Source organism: Taudactylus pleione, unplaced genomic scaffold (assembly GCF_031769625.1).
Source record: "Taudactylus pleione unplaced genomic scaffold, aTauple2 ptg000040l, whole genome shotgun sequence".
NCBI lineage: Eukaryota > Metazoa > Chordata > Amphibia > Anura > Myobatrachidae > Taudactylus > Taudactylus pleione.
This window is the reverse complement of record NW_028284442.1, coordinates 16,041,390-16,062,501: the sequence shown is the minus strand read 5'-3', so window position 1 is coordinate 16,062,501 and position 21,112 is coordinate 16,041,390. Positions and strand designations below refer to the sequence as shown.

Below are 21,112 nucleotides of genomic sequence, written 5' to 3'. Positions count from 1 at the left end.
TTTAGAAACAAAAATGCACAGAGTGAAATCTGTCAAATAATTTTTGTGTTTAATTTCAGTTTGGACGTATCATGACAATACCCCGGCATGTAAGCAGCAATGGATGGTATCATCAAGCTAAATTGTTTTAATTTACTTTTGGGGTGGGTCAAAAGCCTTACATTGAAATCTTTGAATTTCAGGTAGATCTGGGGCGGATTGTTCTGGCCATGCTCCCGGAAGCCGACCAACCTCAATCTCGTCCCAGGCATAGGCATCGTAGGCATGCAAGGCCCCAGATATTTCGAACACGTGTCACCCTTTTTGGAATGCCCGATGATGAGGTTTTAAGACGCTACCATCTACCTCCCAAAATCATCATAGACACTCTCTCATTAATAGAAAGTGATCTTGAGTGGCAAATTGACAGTCCAACAGCAATACCACCACTTACGCAATTTATGGCGATGTTACATTTCTGTGCCTCAGGATCGTTTCAAACAACGGTGGGAATAGTGGCGGGCATCTCCCAATCCTCCTTTTCCCGGATCCTGAGGGCAGTGATGGAGGCACTTTTCAAGCACCTCCATCATTTTATTCAAATGCCTTTGGATATGGGTGCCCTTAGTGTGGCCAAGGCCAATTTTTACCAAATAGCTGGCTTCCCACACATCATAGGGGTTGTGGATGGTTCTCACATACCACTTCAGCCTCCAGCATGGCTGGAGGCCATATTTCAAAACAGGAAACACTATCACTCCCTGAATGTAATGGTGGTATGTGATCCTGTCCCTGAATGCTAAATTACCCGGAAGTGCACATGACTCCTTCGTCATCCGGCAATCAGGGATATGGCACAAATTAAACAACCTACAAGCTGGTGATGCGTGGCTTCTGGGTAAGTGGAGACCTTTAGTACATAACAATGTTAAGCTTGATACACAGTGTTCCTGATGTTGTCTATTCTTTTTCACAGGAGACAGTGGATATCCTTGCATGTCCTGGCTGCTCACTCCTTATTTGGCTCCCACACCAGGCCCACAAAGTGCATATAATTCCGCACTTACAGCCACCAGGCAAGTGGTGGAGCGCTGTATCGGCCTTTTAAAAGGCCGATTCCGATGCCTCCACCGCTCAGGTGGCGAGCTCATGTATTTGCCGGATATGGTGTCAAAAATTGTGGTCCTGTGTGGGATATTTCACAACAACGCCATAAGGAGTGGTGTCCCAATGCAGCCAGAGGATGCCTTACCTGAGGATGGCCCCCCCGAGGTTGGTCGGAGGTCAGTATGTGGGGGGGCCATATGCGATGATGTGGTGGCCAGATTTTTTCGGTAAGCTTTTACAAAACAACAGTGTTTATACCTAATGTGTTTGGGTTTGTTTGCGAACCTCTAATTTTTTGTTGTTTTTTTCACCATCTTCTGTTTATTCACATAATCTTTGGCACTCCAACGCTCACTACTTCCTGCTACCCTTACCAAACCTGGATTTGGACATTTTGGGAATATATTATGGAACCCATATCGCAACGCCATGTTTGTGGAATCATGTTGGCATGGTCCTTCGTTAACCAGTTCTTGATTTGTTGTTTTTGGTTTGTTTTTGTTTGGTATGTGTTGTATTTGAGATTATCACTGTGTGTTTTTTTGTGAGTGACCACTTTGATTTATCAGTTATGTTGTGAATAAATGTTTGTAGAGTGAAATGTTGTTCCTTTTTTTGGACGTTACCAGCAAGTGTAACCAGGTTCACACACGGTACATTTGACTAAGGGGTAATCCAGTACTGTCGCCAGTTGAGCTAAAATGAAATATGTTTTCAGGTTCAAAACCCACACCAAAAGGAAGCCTGTACAATCATTTGGCTTTGTAAGATTGGCCTAAGCAGCTTGCACACCAACTAGGAACCTGTAAAATGTAGAAATATCTAATTGACACTACACCCAAAAAGGGAAATGACATTGTGACTGTTATGTGTTTCTTGTGGCTGTTTTACATACAAATATAAAACACAATCTTACTTTAAAAAAATGGAAATCCTTGCAGGAACAGTCTACTTATGTCAGGGTAAACAATCTTTGGGTTTGAAAAAACGAATTAGCCGGAACGTATGTTTGAAAAATACAATTTATTTTGAAAAAAAACAACCAAAAATAAAACTATTGGCGAAGGATGCCAGACAGACGGTCAAGGGCCACGAGCACCCCAATTATATGTTGGCGCATCTGGGCCACACAGTCTTGTACTTCTTGACGACGCCTCTGTTCCTCTGTGGGTGAGAAAAGTGTGTGGATTAATACAACAATAGGGAAACCACATTAAAAATTTAAAAAAACAACGAAATCACTCCAAAAAAAAAAAAAAAAAAAAAAAAAAAAAAATGGGGGCTGCAAAAAATACAAGGCCTATGTACAAATTCCCCCAGGTGTGATATGTGTATGTTGAAATCAGCAGGAACAGGTAAAGGCAATCTGCTAAATCCACAAAAGTCGACCCAAAAACCCAGAATAAAGGAACGACACATGATTACATACAAACAGTTTGTGCTTAAAAAGAGGCAAAAGATACATACCGGTTGACAAAACGGCAGCTCCGGAAGTCCCACCATCGTCCTCCTCGGAGGACCCTCCATTCCCCAAAGATCGGGGCGGGGTTATTACGGACTCCGGGGAGGGGGTAATTGGAAGAGGGGTGGTTGGAGGAGAGGGGGAAGTGGGACGGAGGGGAAGGAGGCCCGACATTTCTGGGAGAGGGTCTTGGAAGGCTGGGGAGGAGTGGGGAATAGGGGAATTATTGGGGGTGGAGTGTTGGCTGGGGGTTGGGGAGAGTGGGCGTGACCGCCGTCTGGCCGGACGGTGACGGCGTAGTCTTGGCTGTCCCCCTAAAAGATGTCAAACAAATTGTGGTTAGTTTCAGCACAAATCCTGGCCAAAAAACAATTTAAAATCACCCCCCACCAACAAAAAACATGCAAATATGAGTAGAATTAATAATTATGAAATAGAGGGAAAACATGGCCATGCAAATATGAGGAGAAGGAATAATTATGAAATAGAGGGAAAACATGGCCATGCAAATATGAGGAGAAGGAATAATTATGAAATAGAGGGAAAACATGGCCAGGCAAATATGAGGAGAATGAATAAATAGGACAGACATGAAAACATGCACACGCAGTTTGGGCCACAAAGACAAACATGAAAAACAAAATACATAAAACTTACTTTCTGAAATCTGCATGCGAAAGCATGCCAGCAAGCGGGGCGTTCGCCGTTGCAGGTCCGACCACCTGCGCTCCAGCTGACCGATGTTGCGGCGTGAGCCGAAGGAGCGCAGGTGGGCCCGTGCCTCCGCATATGCGGAACGCTTCTGCCGGTTGGTGATGGGTGGAGGCTGGCTGGTGATACGCCTATCTATCACCTCCGTTAGCACCAGCAGCTCGCGCTTGGTGAATGCGGAGGCTCTCATGATGGCAATGGTGTTTTTCCTAAAATTCATTTTTGATAAAGTGGCCAAAAAATTTCTGATTGGCTAATGTATTTGGGAAATTAACAGGAGCAATTCTATTGGTTAGTGTATGAGTCATGTGTTCGACAGGGCCAGAAATCTCTGGAGAGTTATGATAGGCTTGATGCAGTGACATGCGTAAGCAAATTTAAATAAAGAAATGAACCCCGGGAAATATGCGGGGATCCAAAGCAATAGAACAATTGTTTAATTGTGGGTAACATGTTTTTTGAGCAATAAAAGCGAATGTTTAAGCCGTACGTATTCTGCGGGAAAACACAAACACGGACAAGAGTAAAGTTTCTTGCATTGTGTTGAAAAAAAAAAAACAATTAAGCTAATTGATACATTGATTGGCATGAAACGATTGATGGAGGTAGGCAGAATAAAGGAGCAGGTAATCGACATCTGACAAGGCCACTTCCGGTTTATACTTGTGCGTGCGTTCCCTTCAAGCCATTTTGGGGATGTACGCTCGCTATTTCGCACGCTCGTTAGTTAGAGGAGGGGTCGTCTGAGTTTGGGGAGGATTTTTAGATGCGTTCGAAAATACGAGCGAGCCCTTGAATTTAAATATTTTTGTACGTACGCCTAACGTACGTTCGCCCGCTTGCGAGTGGGTCTGAATCAGGCCCATAATTTCTTAACAGCTGACATTATGAGAGTTAATCAGAAAGGTGGGGGCTAGGAGGGCCCCTGTGCAGATAAGAGTGCAACACTCCCTAGCCAGCTTTTTCACTCCTTGGGGTTCAGATGGAAGTTCTGTGAGTGCATCAGGATATTCCTGTGGGTGAGATCCACCACCCCATCAGTAGTGCTAAGAACTTTAGTGTAAGTGTCTTAGGGACTCTGAATTATTTCTCTCTTCTATTTTTTAAGAAAATATTTGCATTATAATCTGTTTGTCATTTTATTAATATTTTTGTAACTAAGCCTTGAAAATATTTTTTGGATTAAACACATTTAATCTAGCATATTCTCCGTGATTCTTATTGAACTTGCATGCCTGAATAGGCCCATGCTACATATTTGTGTGTACTTTGAATGTGATTTAGTATTAATCTGTTGGGAGATCGCAGACTTCCGGAGAACAGTCTGCGTGGTGTATTTTGGTAAGTGACCGCGGTGCGCCATCGTCACAACCAGCTGATCCAGATTATTGTATCTGCGAGTCAGCCCAGGTTCATGACAAATTAGTGGCAAGTGGTGGGATAATCATTTTTACTTTTATGAGAACTTAAGTCAATTAGTTGTGTGGTTCTGGATAGGATCAGCATTCAAATTGACCGTAGAGTACGCTCAAGGCTTATAATATTTTAAAAGACATACAGTTGCAAATACTTTCTGTCCTCCCCCTTCTCTTGGTTTTTCTTTTCTATTTTTAATTGGCAAGTAAGACACAAGATGACCACTGGGTACAAGCATCTAAAGAAGGATGAGCTTTGTGACCTATGTGAAGACAGAGGGATTGTCGGCACCCACAAAAGCAAAGATCAACTGATCCAAGCACTCCTCAAGGCAGATAAGGGCCAGGATGCTGGAAAGGATATCTCTGAGGCAAACTCTGTTGGGCTAAATCCTCTGACAATGGACATTACAACCGATACTAGGGAAAGGTCGGATACCTTTGCTAGTTCCAGTGAGGTTGCGGCCTTGGATAAGTGCTTGCAAAACGCCCTCAAAGATTTGGGGGAAAAGGACTTTGTGTTGCTTCTGCAGCTATTACAGACCTTCCTAGCCAGGGACATGGCGGAACGTGCGGCAGACAAGGAAGCTGCCCAGGAGGTTGCAGAATGTGAAGCTGCAGAATGCCAAGCAGAGTGCTTAAACCAGCTGGAGCTGGCTGGGCTGCACTATCAGCCTGCAGCTAGAGACTTACATGCCACTCACCCAGAGAATTTCCTTGTGCTGGAACCAGAGCTGGGAACCCACTCAGCACCACGGGATCAGAGTGAGCATGTTGTACCAGATCCCTATGATCCATTTCCCATGATGAGTATGACAGAGCTGATTGAAGAATGTCAGCTGCAAGGTGTCCCCTGCCACAGCAATATTCATCGTGATATAATCCAGCGGCTATTCAGCGCACAGGACGATGAGTCCAATGCCTTCAGCCGGTATCGCAATGTGATTCTAAATCCACCTTATAAGATGAGTTTTGAGTAACTGCTGGACTTCCTGGAGGAGTGTTTTGAATCCGCTTTCGAAGAAGAATGTTTTTTGGGGAAACTCCAACCCCATGCAGGTGGATGCTGAAAGGCACCGCCTGCAACAGCTTATTTCACAAGCTAGAGAAGAAGCCACCCAGCCTACAGAGGTGGCCCGCAAGGAAAAGATGCCCTCATCAGCTACAGTCAACTTGGAGTATGCTGATGAGATATTGCATCCGGAGGCCCAGTTCACGCTGCTGAGGAAAGCTGATGGTACTAGCAGCGTACCACCACAGGACACCAGAATTTGCTACAGGGGGAGGCCATTTTTGCACAGGACATAATTGTTCAGAATCCTATTTCTATGAGGGAGGTGGGAATGTCTGCAAATAATCCCACAAATATGTTAGTGGATACTGAAGTTGGATGATTATTATCCCAATATGTTCCTGCAAATGTTGTTCCTGCTATCTCTATTGCTTCTATTGCACCGTGTGACTCATCTCAGGTAGTATGTGTTCATACTGAATCTTGCAATGTTATGACTTTGTGTAAAGAACCTGAAATGCTCAGTGATCCTTTTGCATTTTTGAAGGTGACAGAGACATGTGAAGTTGATGTCATTGCTGATGCAAAGTTAACCCTGTTTTCCCCCAGGTAAATTATGATGAGCAGTGCAATTTGGGTATAACAGTATGTGATGACAAAAATATTGCTGATCTGTCTGTCCCAGAAACTAACCATTTGCAGATTCCCAGTGCAGAATCGGGAGGAAATCGGGAAGCCGACTGCCTAAATACCGGCAGCTGGCTTCCCGACTGTCTTATCCCGGCAAGGGTGAAATGCTGGGCGTCTACATGTAGACGCCCGCATTTCCCCGATGCCGGGAGACCGGCGCCTGGCATCACGATCATAGTGATGCCGGGCACCGCGAGCGGACAGCCGCAGGGGGGAGGGTTAGATTTAGGGCTCCCGGGGGGGACTTAGGGTTAGGCAGCCCCCCGGGAGGGTTAGGGTTAGGCTAGGGGGAGGGAGGGTTAGGGTTAGGCACCCCCCAGGGACTTAGGGTTAGGCACCCCCCGGGGGACTTAGGTTTAGGCAGCGGGGAAGGGGGTGGTTAGGGTTAGGCACTTAGAGGGGGGATTAGGGTTAGGCACTTGGGGGGGAAGTTAGGGTTAGGCACCCCTAAGGAGGGTTAGAGTTAGGGGGGTTAGGTTAGGTTAGTGGATACTTACCTATCCACGATCGGGATTTTCAGCGCTGTCGGGCTTCCGTTGCATCGCACTCTGCTCCTGTCGGGCTGCCGATGATGGGAATTAGTATTCCAATTCCGCAGAATCATACCAATTCCGCAGAATCTAGGCAGGTAGAAACGTGTTACATTGCAAATATGTGTGATAGGGGGTTAGCAAATGATTTGATAACTGTTCCCTAAACAACGAGGGCCTGATTCAGACCCGCTCGTGAGCGCTGAGCTCTCACAAGCGGGTCGATGTTGCCCAAGTGCGCATGTGCACGACGGAGGCGGCTCCGTCGTGTGCATGCGCGAGACCCGAATAACGACGGCCAAGCCGTCCTTATGGGTCTCGCACCAAAGGGGGTGTGCTGTCGATGGTGATTGACAGCACGCCCCCTTTGGTGGGCGTGCCGGGGGCGTGGCTGCCCAAACAGAGGTGTTCCCATGGGAATGCCTACCGTCTGGGGCTGGCCCCACTGACATCACTAGTGATGCAGTGGGAGTGCTTTTGGCTCTGATAGAGCCAAAAGCACTCCAGGGCTTGCAGCAGCGAGACCCTACTGCAAGGGTCTTGTCACAAGCCTGATGGTCGCGATGGTCTTGACCATCGCAACCATCATTTTGGCCGCTCGCTATAGCTGTGGCTGGTAACCCACAGCTATGTGAGCGGCCAGGAGGCCGCTCCAAAAGGTAGGAGTGACGGCCCTGATTCAGAACGAGCGCTCTGTCAGAGCATCCGGCTCTGAATCAGGGCCTGAGGGCCTGATTCAGACCCGCTCGCGAGCACTGAGCACTCGCAAGCAGGTCGATGGTGACCATCGCGACCATCTTATTGGCCGCTCGCATAAGCTGTGGGTGGTCACCCACAGCTATGCGAGCAGCCAGGAGGCCAATCCAATAATAGGTAGGAGGGCCCTGATTCAGAGCGAGCGCTCTTGTCAGAGCGTCCAGCTCTGGGGTGGGGAACCTTTTTCCTGTCGAGGGCTATTTTGATATATATAACATTATTTGTGGGTCAGGTGCAGGCCACGCCCCCTCCATGTGATCAGGCCCGCCAAGAGCCTAATCGCGGGAGGCGTGGCCACACCCCCTTCGGGGAAAAAAATATATTTTCAGCAGCGCTGCACGCTGGCGAAGGGGGCACTCTGAGCCCCCTCAGCCCGGCATAAAGTCAGGGGGGGCGCAATCAGTGTGATCGCTCCCCCCCACAGGCATAGGAGACTGCTGTGGCTGCGTGTGCTGAGCTGCTGTGAGGGAAGGGGGGTGGTGTTGGACCCGGGCCCCCACCGTGCCCCTCAGGAAGCCCAGGCCCGGGTAATCTGTACCTGCTCCCCCCCCTCTCGGCGCCCCTGCATGTGATGTCACACGTGGGGGATACCACAATCGCTGGTGATTACAGCAATGCCTGGAACATCCTCAGGATGCTCTGGGGAGTTGTATCAGCAGCAGTGTGACCGTCAGAAGCATCCAAAGGGCGCCCCAGTTGGCACTGCCTAATAGATTCTGGCTGCAGGGTGCCATTCTAAGCACCCTGCTAGTCAGATGAGGCTAGCAAAAAAATGCTCTAAGGGCAAGGCCAAATGATTCCGGGGACCTTATATGGGCCCCGGGCATGAGGTTTCCCATCCCTGATATACAGTAATGACCCGGCCCACAGCAGCACAGAGGGGCTGTGAGTTAACCCTTGCAGGTGTGGAAACCAGCTCAATAGAAGTTAATCCCCCTCATCCCCCTCCCTCCTTGTACACAGGTTAGTCTCAGACACTGAATTGGGAAAGGGCAGGGCAGCTGCTGCCCTAACTCCTCACAATGACCAGGTATTCCAGAGGGATGCTTTCAAAGCTGAATAGCAAACTGACCCTAGCCTGGAATCTGTAAGAGCAAGAGTTAGCCGAGCAGGTCAGAAAGGGAAACATGATAGAATCAGCCAGGAATACCAGGAAGGGAAACCAGATATAATTTTTGTGGAAAATGAAATATCTTCGGAGAGAAATATCAGGGTTGTGCAACAAGGTGCAGTTACTGGCATAGCTGAGTGTCCCACTGTATATGGTACTGGTGAAATTACTCCAGTCCCTGGTGCAAATGATCTGGCAAAGTACCAGGGATTGATGGTAACAAAATGTGAAAACCTGTGTCTGATATGATTCCTGCCATAATAGTAAGTATCAGGGAGGAAGCAAATGATCTGGCAAATGATCTGGCAAATGATCTGGCAAAGTTACAAGTACCAGGGATTGATGGTAACAAAATGTGTAAACCTGTGTCTGATATGATTCCTGCCATAATAATAAGTACCAGGGAGGAAGCAGCACAGACGAGCTATGCAGTAATCCCTGAATGAATGAGTACTGGTCTGCCAGCAGTCACAGAGGACAGTAACATTGTGTGGCCAAACTCTCCCCACACTTGCACACAGACCCTCAGTCCAGCAGATCTAGGAAGACAGGAAGTTTTCAAGATGGAACCTTGTAGGGTCAGTAATGTGTTAGAGTCTACCCCTGTATGTATGGCACCTGATGGTCCAGAGATCAGAGCCAAAGCATATGATTCCCAGTATGTAATGTCCTTCTGTGCTAAGATGGGTCATGAGAGGGAGGAAAGGATTCTATCCCCAACTATGACAGAGAGAACCTTAGCCTCAAACTCCCTGCTGCTGAGCCTGTGCTTGTGATCCTGTCACACACCACTGACCCAGTCATGAGCCATCTACCCCCCACTGGGCTGTTGGATAAGGACTTGACTGGAATACTGGATAGCAATGAATTAGATGATCCTGTGAGACCCCTTGAATTAGAAATGCAGGCTGGTGACCAACTTTTTAAAATGTGGTGTCTGCTTGTACTTTGTCTCCAATGACTGACATTGAGGTTGCAAAAGTTCCCTTTCCTGTTGCAGGTCTCATGGAGCTAGAGATTGAAAATGATCACTCCCAGATACTTTGTATGGAGATGGAGCCAGGGCAAAGTGATAAAGGGAAGTACTCCCTACCTGAACCAGCAGTGATTCAGACGGAATCAGATGAGCTGGAGGCCCAGGACTGCCCAGAAGGCATGAGTGAGGTGCCATACTCGAGGCACAGGGTAGAAGGAGGTATCCTGCACCCACAACCAGGCATGGTGGAGGCTATGGCTGCATGGTCTACCCCTAAGGTTGATGAGAAGGTTGTGTCTATGTTAGTTACTGCCGAGTACTCCCACAGGTCTGAATCCCAATCTGGCACCATAAACTAAATACTTAGGACTTTTTTGGAGTCTCAGGGAAGAGACCAGGGGGGTTCCTGCTGTGTTGCCTCTTTGCATACCGTATGATGCCGCAGGAATCCACGGGCTTCTTGCTCTCTGGACTCCTATATGGGTACAGGGTGTGCGGCCCCTTAGATTTGGTTAGGAAAGAGAGGGAAGGTAAATTGATTCACCCTGAAACATCAGTGGTGTCGTACATGGTGACATTCAGGGAGGAGTTGCAGACCCTAAGGGGAATGGAGCAGATTAACCTGAACCCTGCACAGGTGAAACAGAAGCTCTGGTATGACTGCAGCATGAGGGAGGGCACCTTTGAGTTGGGCCACAAGGGCCTGGTGCTGAGAAGTATGCAGCTGACCAAGCTACAGGTTGCCTGGATAAGTCCCCAGCTAATAATGCCACATCTCCAAGATGTCAATTATGTGTTGGCAGCAGGGGAGGTATGGAAGAGCGAGACTGTTTAGCCCAGAAACTAACCATTTGCAGATTCCCAGTGCAGAATCGGGAGGAAATCGGGAAGCCGACTGCCTAAATACCGGCAGCTGGCTTCCCGACTGTCTTATCCCGGCAAGGGTGAAATGCTGGGCGTCTACATGTAGACGCCCGCATTTCCCCGATGCCGGGAGACCGGCGCCTGGCATCACGATCATAGTGATGCCGGGCACCGCGAGCGGACAGCCGCAGGGGGGAGGGTTAGATTTAGGGCTCCCGGGGGGGACTTAGGGTTAGGCAGCCCCCCGGGAGGGTTAGGGTTAGGCTAGGGGGAGGGAGGGTTAGGGTTAGGCACCCCCCCAGGGACTTAGGGTTAGGCACCCCCCGGGGGACTTAGGTTTAGGCAGCGGGGAAGGGGGTGGTTAGGGTTAGGCACTTAGAGGGGGGATTAGGGTTAGGCACTTGGGGGGGAAGTTAGGGTTAGGCACCCCTAAGGAGGGTTAGAGTTAGGGGGGTTAGGTTAGTGGATACTTACCTATCCACGATCGGGATTTTCAGCGCTGTCGGGCTTCCGTTGCATCGCACTCTGCTCCTGTCGGGCTGCCGATGATGGGAATTAGTATTCCAATTCCGCAGAATCATACCAATTCCGCAGAATCTAGGCAGGTAGAAACGTGTTACATTGCAAATATGTGTGATAGGGGGTTAGCAAATGATTTGATAACTGTTCCCTAAACAACGAGGGCCTGATTCAGACCCGCTCGTGAGCGCTGAGCTCTCACAAGCGGGTCGATGTTGCCCAAGTGCGCATGTGCACGACGGAGGCGGCTCCGTCGTGTGCATGCGCGAGACCCGAATAACGACGGCCAAGCCGTCCTTATGGGTCTCGCACCAAAGGGTGTGTGCTGTCGATGGTGATTGACAGCACGCCCCCTTTGGTGGGCGTGCCGGGGGCGTGGCTGCCCAAACAGAGGTGTTCCCATGGGAATGCCTACCGTCTGGGGCTGGCCCCACTGACATCACTAGTGATGCAGTGGGAGTGCTTTTGGCTCTGATAGAGCCAAAAGCACTCCAGGGCTTGCAGCAGCGAGACCCTACTGCAAGGGTCTTGTCACAAGCCTGATGGTCGCGATGGTCTTGACCATCGCAACCATCATTTTGGCCGCTCGCTATAGCTGTGGCTGGTAACCCACAGCTATGTGAGCGGCCAGGAGGCCGCTCCAAAAGGTAGGAGTGACGGCCCTGATTCAGAACGAGCGCTCTGTCAGAGCATCCGGCTCTGAATCAGGGCCTGAGGGCCTGATTCAGACCCGCTCGCGAGCACTGAGCACTCGCAAGCAGGTCGATGGTGACCATCGCGACCATCTTATTGGCCGCTCGCATAAGCTGTGGGTGGTCACCCACAGCTATGCGAGCAGCCAGGAGGCCAATCCAATAATAGGTAGGAGGGCCCTGATTCAGAGCGAGCGCTCTTGTCAGAGCGTCCAGCTCTGGGGTGGGGAACCTTTTTCCTGTCGAGGGCTATTTTGATATATATAACATTATTTGTGGGTCAGGTGCAGGCCACGCCCCCTCCATGTGATCAGGCCCGCCAAGAGCCTAATCGCGGGAGGCGTGGCCACACCCCCTTCGGGGAAAAAAATATATTTTCAGCAGCGCTGCACGCTGGCGAGGGGGGCACTCTGAGCCCCCTCAGCCCGGCATAAAGTCAGGGGGGGCGCAATCAGTGTGATCGCTCCCCCCCACAGGCATAGGAGACTGCTGTGGCTGCGTGTGCTGAGCTGCTGTGAGGGAAGGGGGGTGGTGTTGGACCCGGGCCCCCACCGTGCCCCTCAGGAAGCCCAGGCCCGGGTAATCTGTACCTGCTCCCCCCCCTCTCGGCGCCCCTGCATGTGATGTCACACGTGGGGGATACCACAATCGCTGGTGATTACAGCAATGCCTGGAACATCCTCAGGATGCTCTGGGGAGTTGTATCAGCAGCAGTGTGACCGTCAGAAGCATCCAAAGGGCGCCCCAGTTGGCACTGCCTAATAGATTCTGGCTGCAGGGTGCCATTCTAAGCACCCTGCTAGTCAGATGAGGCTAGCAAAAAAATGCTCTAAGGGCAAGGCCAAATGATTCCGGGGACCTTATATGGGCCCCGGGCATGAGGTTTCCCATCCCTGATATACAGTAATGACCCGGCCCACAGCAGCACAGAGGGGCTGTGAGTTAACCCTTGCAGGTGTGGAAACCAGCTCAATAGAAGTTAATCCCCCTCATCCCCCTCCCTCCTTGTACACAGGTCAGTCTCAGACACTGAATTGGGAAAGGGCAGGGCAGCTGCTGCCCTAACTCCTCACAATGACCAGGTATTCCAGAGGGATGCTTTCAAAGCTGAATAGCAAACTGACCCTAGCCTGGAATCTGTAAGAGCAAGAGTTAGCCGAGCAGGTCAGAAAGGGAAACATGATAGAATCAGCCAGGAATACCAGGAAGGGAAACCAGATATAATTTTTGTGGAAAATGAAATATCTTCGGAGAGAAATATCAGGGTTGTGCAACAAGGTGCAGTTACTGGCATAGCTGAGTGTCCCACTGTATATGGTACTGGTGAAATTACTCCAGTCCCTGGTGCAAATGATCTGGCAAAGTACCAGGGATTGATGGTAACAAAATGTGAAAACCTGTGTCTGATATGATTCCTGCCATAATAGTAAGTATCAGGGAGGAAGCAAATGATCTGGCAAATGATCTGGCAAATGATCTGGCAAAGTTACAAGTACCAGGGATTGATGGTAACAAAATGTGTAAACCTGTGTCTGATATGATTCCTGCCATAATAATAAGTACCAGGGAGGAAGCAGCACAGACGAGCTATGCAGTAATCCCTGAATGAATGAGTACTGGTCTGCCAGCAGTCACAGAGGACAGTAACATTGTGTGGCCAAACTCTCCCCACACTTGCACACAGACCCTCAGTCCAGCAGATCTAGGAAGACAGGAAGTTTTCAAGATGGAACCTTGTAGGGTCAGTAATGTGTTAGAGTCTACCCCTGTATGTATGGCACCTGATGGTCCAGAGATCAGAGCCAAAGCATATGATTCCCAGTATGTAATGTCCTTCTGTGCTAAGATGGGTCATGAGAGGGAGGAAAGGATTCTATCCCCAACTATGACAGAGAGAACCTTAGCCTCAAACTCCCTGCTGCTGAGCCTGTGCTTGTGATCCTGTCACACACCACTGACCCAGTCATGAGCCATCTACCCCCCACTGGGCTGTTGGATAAGGACTTGACTGGAATACTGGATAGCAATGAATTAGATGATCCTGTGAGACCCCTTGAATTAGAAATGCAGGCTGGTGACCAACTTTTTAAAATGTGGTGTCTGCTTGTACTTTGTCTCCAATGACTGACATTGAGGTTGCAAAAGTTCCCTTTCCTGTTGCAGGTCTCATGGAGCTAGAGATTGAAAATGATCACTCCCAGATACTTTGTATGGAGATGGAGCCAGGGCAAAGTGATAAAGGGAAGTACTCCCTACCTGAACCAGCAGTGATTCAGACGGAATCAGATGAGCTGGAGGCCCAGGACTGCCCAGAAGGCATGAGTGAGGTGTCATACTCGAGGCACAGGGTAGAAGGAGGTATCCTGCACCCACAACCAGGCATGGTGGAGGCTATGGCTGCATGGTCTACCCCTAAGGTTGATGAGAAGGTTGTGTCTATGTTAGTTACTGCCGAGTACTCCCACAGGTCTGAATCCCAATCTGGCACCATAAACTAAATACTTAGGACTTTTTTGGAGTCTCAGGGAAGAGACCAGGGGGGTTCCTGCTGTGTTGCCTCTTTGCATACCGTATGATGCCGCAGGAATCCACGGGCTTCTTGCTCTCTGGACTCCTATATGGGTACAGGGTGTGCGGCCCCTTAGATTTGGTTAGGAAAGAGAGGGAAGGTAAATTGATTCACCCTGAAACATCAGTGGTGTCGTACATGGTGACATTCAGGGAGGAGTTGCAGACCCTAAGGGGAATGGAGCAGATTAACCTGAACCCTGCACAGGTGAAACAGAAGCTCTGGTATGACTGCAGCATGAGGGAGGGCACCTTTGAGTTGGGCCACAAGGGCCTGGTGCTGAGAAGTATGCAGCTGACCAAGCTACAGGTTGCCTGGATAAGTCCCCAGCTAATAATGCCACATCTCCAAGATGTCAATTATGTGTTGGCAGCAGGGGAGGTATGGAAGAGCGAGACTGTTTAGCACAGTAATTTGCTCAGAGCTTGGCATGACATGGAAACTTGTGTAATAGCCATGTGTTGCCTAAGTGAAAATGATCAGAAACCTGACCCCTTGGTGGATTTAGCAGCTGCTGCTAAAGAGGCAGATGGGTGCTGCAATGAGATGACATGGTAGTGGGGGTCACAGGAGAGATAGGAGGATCACTGTCTCTCATGTGCCCAACTTCAGGGGGGCATGTGATGATTAATCACAAGAATAATCGCCAGAAATAATATTTTGTGAACTATGAAGTCCTTTAATTGAACTGTGTGTGTCTAGAAGGGATGAGGTATTACCCTACCTCTTTTGAAGTAAGGCACTCAAGGAAGAGGGGTTGATAATGATCTATGTCCTGTGATTTGAGGACTGATATATATAACTGTGTGTCCTTTTATCATGACCCCTGAAGTCAGTGTCCTGGATCGAAAGCCCTAAAAACCAGACCTATGTTACTTTAGTGTTACTTCTAAAGATTTTTGTTATGTTATAGAAGCTCAGATAAGAATTGTTTACTTTGACCAGTTGGCTAAAATGTGAAATATTGTCTTGTGTCAGCTGAAGAGCAGAATGTGTACAAGTCACATAATTTATTAACAGCTGGCATTGGGAGAGTTAATCAGAAAGGTGGGGGCTAGGAAGGCTCCTGTGCAGATAAGAGTGCAACACTCCCTAGCCAGCTTGTTCACTCCTTGGGGTTCAGACAGAAGTTCTGGGAGTGCATCAGGATATTCCTGTGGGTGAGATCCCTCACCCCATCAGTAGTGCTAAGAACTTTAGTGTAAGTGTCTTAGGGACTCTGAATTATTTCTCTCTTTTATTTTTAAGAAAATATTTGTATTATAATCTGTTTGTCATTTTATTAATATTTTTGTAACTAAGCCTTGAAAATATTTTTTGGATTAAACACATTTAATCTAGCATATTCTCCGTGATTCTTAGTGAACTTGGGTGCCTGGATAGGCTTATGCTACATATTTGTGTGTACTTTGAATGTGATTATTATTAATCTGTTGGGAGATCGCAGACCTCCGGAGAACAGTCTGCGTGGTGGTAGAAGAACCGTGTATTTTGGTAAGAGACCGCGGTGAGCCGGTGTCACAACCAGCTGATCCAGATTGTTGTATCTGCGTGTCAGCCCGGGTTCATGACGGGGTGTTAGTGTTAGGGTGTGGGGAGGGGGAGGTTAGGTTTAGGAACTAGGGGGTAGGTTAGGGTTAGGCACTGGGGAGGGAGGGTTAGGGTAGGGGTTAGAGTAGGGGTTAGATAAATACTTACTGCTGTAAGTTTACCTTGCCAAACTTCCAGAGTACAGTACAGTTTGGGCCTCCATATGTGTGGCCTTATTGATCACAGATCTGATCAACCAGTGACAATGTTATCACACAAATATGTGGCAGTCTCTATGCATGGCTCTATTTGGTTTTGGTGGGTGGCTGTTTTGTTTTTCTTTCCAGGACAGTCCAAGATATTGCTATTGGAAACCTTTTCCATGTCAATGTGAATATTTATCTTCCAAGTGTACAGATCTATGATTCACCAGAACTAACAAATATTTGAATCACAGATACTGTAGGTTCTATGACTTAAAACTGCACAACTGTTAAGCAGCCACTGGTACAGTATAGATCTCAATGGTTTATACAAATGTAAATTAAAAGTTTTTAGACATTTGCCAAATGTAACATTTTAAAATGTAACACCTCTTTCACTTATATTTATGTATGCCACATGTTCATATTAATTCTATAATCTCAGTGTAACACAACAAAATTAGGATTTCCAAGTCTTTCATGTTTAGACATCTACAATATCTTATTAATCCAAGATCACGCTTGTTGCTGTTTTATCAATTTAAGGTTTTCACACTTCTCTCATTTTTTAAAAGACTGTATAAAATCTTGTCGTAACTAAATTACATCTATACAAACGTCCCAGGCTAAACAGTCACAATAAGACTATTCATGTGTTAAAATAAACTGAGACATCTGATCCTTTAAAAACAATTTCAATACATACTGTACAGGAGTGGACATCACATTTCAAACTAAACACAAGACCACTAATATTACTAATTCTAGCATGCATAAATCAAAAGAGATCTCCTATGGTATGAATTCCCATTTGATGCTTACATAGATTGATGTACCACCCTCCTTCAGACTGAGATATGACTTGTAATTGGTTAGTCACATATCACTTGCACTACACTCTAACTAACCTGCTGCCATTCCAAAAGGCAGGAGCCAAGGTAAGTTTCACTCTTGCTGTCTCTATATATGAATTACTGCTACTGGCACATTTTCTTCAGTAATTTCTTTTAATCCCATATTAAATACTTGGTGGCACCTAATCAAGTCCACCAATGTTTAGACAACACATATCTTAATAGGTCTTAGAATTTAAATTGAAATGAAACCTAGATAATATCTGAATCCTATTTCAAGTTGCATATATATTTTGTGCTCTTGAAACGTTTTAGAATGTTTACTTGATATTGAAATAGAAAAATATATTTTGAGTAAACTTTGACGATCTTTTTGCTTTTAGACACAGTAACACAGTACTTAATAGCAAGAAAATAGTAAAATCATTTGTCCATCTGCCAGTTTCTGCTAGTTAATTGTGAAAAACAAGTAACCTTTCAGTTATGAATGTTATTGATAATTCCTCTAATATATATTTCTGTTTGCATATGTCCATTTACAATAACTGTTTCCTGTACATATGTATTCATGACAATGCAGTAAATGAATGTATACACTGTATATATATATATATATATATATGTACACATATATATCTATTGAATATGCATTGACAGATATTTCTTCTACTTCAAGTATATTTATTTTAGATTTTCATATACTGCAAGTGTTTGTCTGGATATTTTATTACAGCATAAGTTGTTTTGCAATGGAAATAGGTAATTCCAGCAGCCTACTCTTGATGGGTGCACTGCATAAATATCTTTGGGAATCTGACATAAATGAGAGCTTTGTACTGTTCTCTGTTCCCAGAGGAATTTCATATCCTCATGCCTAAAGCTGCTTCATAAAGACGTTCTTTCTTTAAAGCTACTGAAATTTAGTTTGTGTGTCAGTGCATACCGGCACATGAATTGATAATGTCTGAACTAAAAGTACTAGAAATTGAAGATGAATAGGATACAAGCAACAGCTTGTGTCTTCAAGGGAAGTGTCATTCTAAGAGATACACGTCAAACGTATATTTACCTAAATACAAGAAAAGCTTATGAGGCAAATTTATTTTATTTTTATATAGTATAGACATGTCTGTATAATATATGGATTTAGTCCATATATGTATTTATAGTTTTTTTTTAAGTAAAAAGAAAAGTTACCTTCATGTTTATAGATACTTAGGCCCCCATTTACTAACGAGTTTTATCACCAAAACGAGTGATAAATGTCACTGTGTATGATAAATGGTGCTCCAGCCAATCAGCTCCCAACTGTCATTTTTCCAACAGTGGACAGTTGGGAGCTGATTGGCTGGAGCACCATTTATCATACACACTGAAATTTATCGCTCGTTTTGGTGATAAAACTCGTTAGTAAATGAGGCCCTGAATTCAAATATCATCACTGTGATGCAAGCTTTGTAGAATTTTTCATGATAATGTGGCCACTAGAGGAGCTGTTCCAAAGGTATCTATGGATTATATTCAGAGCAAGCAAAATGGCTGCTTCCTTACATGTTATTAAATGTAAATGTTCAGCAAAAGACAAACTTAAGATGCCTCACATGCAGCTATTTAAATGGCCAATTTGGTTATTTTTCAAAATCTTTTTTTATTGTAATGGATAATATTATGCAATAACAGCAAAGCTGATTATTGTTTAATTTACACTCATCATTGTAACTATGCAGCTCACACAGAAATTAAGTTTCCTACCTGCATCATCCAATGTGCTCTGTCAAAACGTCATATTATCATTAAAAATATTGTTCTAAAGTATCGTTATGTTTCCTTAAATGTCAGTTATCCCCTCTGTGAGGTGTTGACTTATATGCTGTATGGCCTTCATCCAAAATATATCAGAACTCCCATTTAGATTTAGATGCATCAGAGGAAGTAATTGAATTAATGCCCCTGTGTGATTCTCTCAATGTTCCTCATGTCCTTACCACCCATATGAATGTATAGGCACAAAATATGTAACTACATTGTAAAAATAATACTACAGTTATGTATCACATTACAAACATTTCAAAATGATTTGTATATTTTACTGTCTCCCACCAAAGCTTTGAAGAATGAAGACATTAGGAAATATTTTCTTGGGACTTTTTATACTTAAAGCTGTAGTAGCTGCTCCTCCAACGGATGCCATTAACTATGACACAGACACATATGAAGTTGACCTAGATCTGGATAATATTTATGACTATGATGAAAACAGCAATACTGATCAAGGGGAGGTATTTATTTTCATTTCTATTTTTGCCAATAGATGAATTGTATAAAAGGGGAGTTACTGCTAAAAGCTAAAAAAAAAAGTACAGTATAAGAACTTGAATGATGTTGGAAGAAGGGTGAAAGAGCAATATGTTTGTGTGTTCACTGTATGTACTGTATATATATTGAGTAAAAACACTTTTATGCAAATTAATGTTTTAGTATTAAGAGGGAACACTGTTGTTCACTATACACTGAAATCATATGCTCAATGTACATTAAAAAAATAATATTAATTTGTTCTTATAAAAAGGGATCAAGAATAAAATTCATGACAAAGGAAAAACTAAGTAATTCACTGAATTGTTCACCTTACATTCAATGTCTCAATCAAAGTAATTTACAGCAAAGGCTCCAGTCCATTTGTGGTACATAATTTGAATGAGTAATTGATGACATCAAGAAAACAAAACTAAAGAATTGTTATAGTGTAAGTAGTAAGTATTTAGCAGGTAGGTAGGTAACAGGTGTTACCCAACATGCTCTAACCTCCTTAAGGCTAGCTCAATCTTTCTTGTGTCCCCAGGATTTGTGAGTTTCAAAAGGGGCCCTTGCAAATGCAAGTTTGAGAACCAGTTCAACTGTTAGCTGACACAGGTGTAGTTACACACTACACACCAGAGATCTCAATAAAGTTGCACCAGACCATTTTTATTAAACTCCTCCGTAGCATGATTAATGGTTCCAATAAACATACAACAGTGAATAAAAAAGTGGTAATAACTCATCTTGGAGTTGGACACTTTACCCATCTATATCTACTCTGTCCACATCAGTTCCTGTGATATTTCAACTTCAGGTTAATCTTGCACCTGTGCAATGTTATCTGTGAGGCCAGACACACATTATTGCATTACAGCCTGATACACACTTCAAATGGATTGTGATAACTATATAAGTACAGACCTGCTAAGTTTAACGTCGATTCTAAGTTCTGAATTCTGACCTGGATATTATTATATATAGATCATTTGGTAGGATCTGCGGTTAGCAGATCATCTTGGTAGCAGTTCCCAGTCATAGTTACTACTGGGACACTGCATCATGTCTTGTCCTTGTTCCAGCTGTTTCAGGCATCTGGAAATCCTGTCTAGTCTGTTTTCAGCTCAGCTGTATATTGCCTGTCTGTGTGCAGACTTCAGCTGCACACTAATTAATTGTCTCTCTGTGCTGAACCCAGCTGCACACTAGTCTGTCATTAGGGAGGCTTGCAGGGTTTTGCTCTGATTGGATCCTGCATCTGTTAAGTTACAGCCAGCCCTTCAGTCCATGCCGGTTATACTGCCTGACTTCCAAGGCAACTGGTCGTGTTCTCAGTAACCTGAGTTCTAGCTGGTTTACCAAGTTCTGCTGTTCCTGTTCCCAGTGCCTGTTTGTCTGATCTGGATCTGTCTCAGTGTCATCCAGCCTGTATTCCTGCCATGTCTGAGTGCACCTGTCTGCCATCTGGTTCCTGCATCTCAGCCTGCTAGGACGCATCACAGCCTGCATATCCACTGACTATCAAGCCATGTCTGTTTATGTTCACCAGAGTCAAGTTTGCAGTGTTCTCATCCACGCTGCTTCCAGTCTCTCTTCCTGCCATGTCTAAAGTTCATCTATTTACTGTCCTGTCTCATTCGCATCATCTAGTTCCAGTCACATCATGGCCCTCAAGGCCACTCCGTTCTGTCTCAGATGCATCACCTTGTTCCAGTCTCACCACAGCCCTCAAGGCTGCTCTGTCCTGTTTCAAGTTGCACATCTGCCCTCAAGGCCGCATCACCAAGTTCCAGTCATCATGGCCCTCAAGGCTGCTCCATCCTGTCTCAGTCAC

General features: G+C 45.7%; 1 protein-coding gene across 1 annotated transcript in view; it reads left to right on the top strand.

Annotated features, from left to right (window-relative positions):
- The first annotated feature begins 16,982 nt into the window (after positions 1-16,982).
- EPYC (epiphycan) overlaps positions 16,983-21,112 on the top strand; it is a 61,809-nt gene continuing 57,679 nt past the window's right edge. The window contains exons 1-2 of the mRNA XM_088453827.1: positions 16,983-17,064; positions 19,086-19,259. Coding sequence (XP_088309953.1) covers positions 19,095-19,259 — 165 coding nt within the window. The 5' untranslated portion in view covers positions 16,983-17,064; positions 19,086-19,094. The remainder of the gene's footprint in view (positions 17,065-19,085; positions 19,260-21,112) is intronic.